Consider the following 4,058-nt stretch of genomic DNA (forward strand, 5'->3'; position numbering starts at 1 on the left):
AACACTAACACTTTTTATAGATTAAAAATGGATTTGGCTATTGTTTTAAGAAAGCATGACAGGAAGAAATGTAAGGTAAAGGTAAGGTAAAAAATAACAACTGTAAAATAACTTCTTGTATTTGTAGCACTGTTTTTCCCAGGATAGAACAAGTGCATACACAATTCAAGATTGAAATAGCTTGTGTCTGGGTGTCAAATCAACTTCCAAGATTCAAGTGACTTTAAAAAGGAGATGCATCTTCAAATTAAAAGCTCTGAAAAGGTCAACTTGTGTGTATATGTTATATGAATATTAGACACAAATTACCTCGTATCAATCATTACACTAGAACTAATTTGGTATAAAAATACTTTATTTTAAAAGCTATGAAAATTATAAAAAGTATTTAAAATGTTTCTATTCACAGAATGTTTACCTTTTAACATTGGTGATTTTGCTTTTCCTAACCAACTTGAGTTTTATTCAGAAGATTTACAGACAGTTATTACTATAATTTTTAAGCACCCAGCTTTACAGGAAGCTCTATTGAGATATTTTAATCAAGATTCATTTAACCTCTATTTTTAGTGAAGCCAGCATAAAGTAACTATTTTCTGATGAAACAATTTCTTATTTCTTGAAGCGATTCTGTGGTTGACCAATTCTTCATTAGTTACCTGCAGCATGGCACCTTCCTGCCAAAGAAAAAAAAAGTGTATCTGAAGATGTTTATTACATATGTCTATCCATATTACCTACAGGGGAATGTCAGCAATTGCAAAAAATATTAAACAAATCCCTGTTAGGAAGAGATCTTTGGATAGGCGAGTCCAGGTTCCTCAAGGCACAGCCTTTTGCAGGCAGTGAAACTTCCAAAAAAAAAAATGTCTTGAGCAAAAAAAGTTAGGGGGGTAGATTTACACCACCCTTTCTTACACTGAACTCCACTGAGTTCAATGGATTAAACAGCAAGGCAACACTCAGCAAGGTTAAGGGCCATAGAATTGGTCACAAAAATTTACTAGTTGTAAATACAGAAGTAGTGGAAACCTCCTATATCCTGGCCAAGTTTTCAATTTAGACAATTACACTGTGCACATGTAAAATACCACCTGTAGTTTCATATGAAGAAGTTTTTGCTTCCAATTTCATGAACTGTTGTGCAGTGTTAGAGAAGAATGGGTGACATATCCTTCTGAGATGTATTTCAGTGGCAAAAAACTAAAAAAGCATTCTTATATGTAAACGATCTAATGTTACTCAGGATTCTTTAAAGTGAAATGCATTATCTTTAATAGATTACTGGACTGTTAGAAGCATCAAAATGTTTAAGACTCCCAAGAAAAACAACAGTTTGCAGGGTGCAAAAATAAAATGTTATGATTTAATTAACTTATGACCTACCATTTTAAACTACCAACACCAGGGGTGGAACCCTTGCAAAGCTTTACTAATGGACACTTGCGAGTCTCTTTTGTTCAACTGTAGCAGTGTACAGTAGCAGCAGTCTATGCTTGTCCATGGTTCATATCAAAGCTAGATTCCAGTAGGAAAAACATATGTTAAGTAGCTGAAATTAATACAAAATTTTATTTCAAAATTTAAATATGCAAGAAGAAAGAAAAAACAAACAGGATTCACAAAATTCTCTTCAGTTGGTAATGGTTAACTCAATTCATTGCTATGTTAAACTACATACGATAACCACTATACTGAAAGAGTAGACTGTCATATAGTATTAGTTTCTTGTTTTTTTTGGAACATTAAGAAAGGAAAAGTAAATAAGATCTTACCTAAAGAAGTTTAACTGAAGCTTAGAACTATTTTGCTCTACACCCTCAGCCTTCGTTGGCATCCTTATAAAACTACTGTAGTTAAAGCTTGGCAGAAATACAGCGCAGCTTTTTAAGACTGGCTGAATTTAGTGACGTTTTCAAGAGTTCTCTTGTACTAGACCTGTGTCCCTGGAAGAGTACCTCGCTGGGGATATTTCCTTTCCTTGCCATTGAAGAAGCAGCATCTAAAAGATCTAAAAAGGTGTTTCTCCTTGCAGAGATATCCCTTAAGTTATCTAGATATTTTAAACCTGATAATTTACAGACAACATACTTTTTTTCTGACCAGCATTTAATTTTACATATACAACAATAATTTGTATTATTGGTGGGACCTTATACTACCCACTCCTTGCCTTATTTTACAATATTAAAAAAAAAATCTATAATTACACAATATTTCCTTTAGAATTATTTTATTAAATCATAAATGTACAACAGCTTCTTAACTCTACACACGCACTTAAATTTTTAAAAGGAAAACGTTATGTCTTATTACACCATGATCCTGGCTAATAGCTTTTCAAAACTTTGAGAAAAATCTTAAAAAAGGTTTCACATGTCACCTGAAACTTACAAATTTAACATTATCAAAGGAATGCTTCTACACTCTTACAAAGACCACTAGAAAGAAACAACAATTAAAAAGCTAAGAAACTGTCTCAAAGGCATTTTTACAATCCTTCCTCCACAGTAAGGTAATGTTATTAAATAATCCAATCCATTCACAAAATGGCTCTCTGCATCTGCTCTGGTGTCTTCTGCCATATCACTGCATATTTATGCATGACTGAGATAAGTGTTTCCTTAACATTGTTATTTCGATAACCTGAAGCTGTTCTGTTACCTCTGGGCTCTCATCCTCTCCTATTTATACAGTGAAGCCTGTTTCAACAGAAGTAAAGAGTAAAAAAATAGGTTATGATATTATCCATCTAACCAATTTTTAAAGGAAAGATAATATGATCCTAAAAAGCTTTTACTCCTGCAACTAAGTCTCAAGAAACATTGCAAGTTTAGCACTTATAAAGATACTTACCCAAATTTGCAAAAGCTCAATAGCGGCTCCTCCCTCCATATCCACCACTTCCCCCACTTCCTCCTGGACCATAATTTCCTACAATTAAGGAACACACAACACTCTCAGGCATATTCTTGCACACTGTATAATTAAAGACTGATCAATTTAATTCAAGGTATTGCACACAACTCAATTAAAAAAAAAAATCTAATGCTTCACTGTCGTTTTACTACCCCAAGTTTATGAAGTTTTGAAGCTAAAGATTTCTTTCATCTCCACAGAGTGAACCACACTCTCCTAATCTAAGCAGTCTTGAGTATCATGCTACAGCAGTCCATCTATTTTATAGTCCATCCACTATTTTACAGCAAGAGCATCAAACATACAGTCAACTGGGCTTCTCACAGGCTGAACAACCTACCTCTGTAGGTGGGATGTGGCCTGCAGGGCTTGTTGCTGCAGCTGCTGGAGCCACCATCTTTGCACAACTTTGAAACCCAGGAGACTAACATTACTGCCACTGGACTCTCACCCCAACCCACTGTCAAAAGTAGTGTTTTCAGTCACCACTGGCAAATAAAATCAGTAGCAGATGAAAAGGGAGTAAGTAGTGATGTCATTAACCCCCTGGATTCTGCCTCTATGCTGACACAGCAACTCCAAGCAGCCGCAGGGGTTTAATGCCATTGCCACTCACCCTGCTGCCAGAGATGGGTTATCCAACCTGTGAAAAGCTCTGCAATCTAGATCTGATCTGTGGGGGGCCAAATCAGTTTCACACTCCTGTCAAATGGATTGTAGGTCAGCAACTGCTAAACAGAAAGCAATTTAGAGATGCACCTTACAGAAAACACTGCGATTCTCAAAGGGTATGCTCTGAAAAACGGGCTGGATGGGGCTCCAGTCCCAGAGGGATCAGGCTCATGAACTAGTTCCTGCCAGTGAATGAAGTATGCTGCCAGTTTTAATCCACAGAAAGCGTGCCCCCATTATCGGAAGTCTGGGCAACACTAGACTAAATCAAAAGTGCATAAAGCAGGCACTGACCAAAAAAGTGGCAGAAAAAAATTACACTAGGGTAAAGTTGGAAAGGGAGGGAAAGAGAGAGAGGTATTTGGAGTTTAGTGGAGATTCACATATAAATTTGTTCATTAACACTTATCTTACAAATATGGGGGGAGGGAGGGGCTAAAAGAGGAGAGAAGGAAGAGGCTTACTTA

The 4,058-nt window shown here is 36.1% G+C and overlaps 1 protein-coding gene across 8 annotated transcripts in view; it reads right to left on the minus strand.

Moving 5' to 3' along the window:
- Positions 1-473: 473 nt before the first annotated feature.
- The window catches only part of HNRNPA2B1 (heterogeneous nuclear ribonucleoprotein A2/B1), a 14,419-nt gene continuing 10,834 nt past the window's right edge, over positions 474-4,058 (minus strand). For 7 of the 8 annotated variants that reach the window (XM_019508613.1, XM_019508612.1, XM_019508614.1 and 4 more), the window contains 4 exons: positions 2,857-2,934; positions 1,776-2,702; positions 1,387-1,518; positions 487-677 (listed from right to left, as the gene is read on the minus strand). In XM_019508613.1, coding sequence (XP_019364158.1) covers positions 2,873-2,934 — 62 coding nt within the window. In that variant the 3' untranslated portion in view covers positions 487-677; positions 1,387-1,518; positions 1,776-2,702; positions 2,857-2,872. Of the gene's footprint in view, positions 678-1,386; positions 1,519-1,775; positions 2,703-2,856; positions 2,935-4,058 lie in introns of all 8 variants that reach the window. The other variant, XM_019508610.1, reaches the window with a different exon arrangement.

This window comes from Gavialis gangeticus, unplaced genomic scaffold, assembly GCF_001723915.1.
Source record: "Gavialis gangeticus isolate Ggan-Ray unplaced genomic scaffold, GavGan_comp1, whole genome shotgun sequence".
Classification (NCBI taxonomy): Eukaryota; Metazoa; Chordata; order Crocodylia; family Gavialidae; genus Gavialis; species Gavialis gangeticus.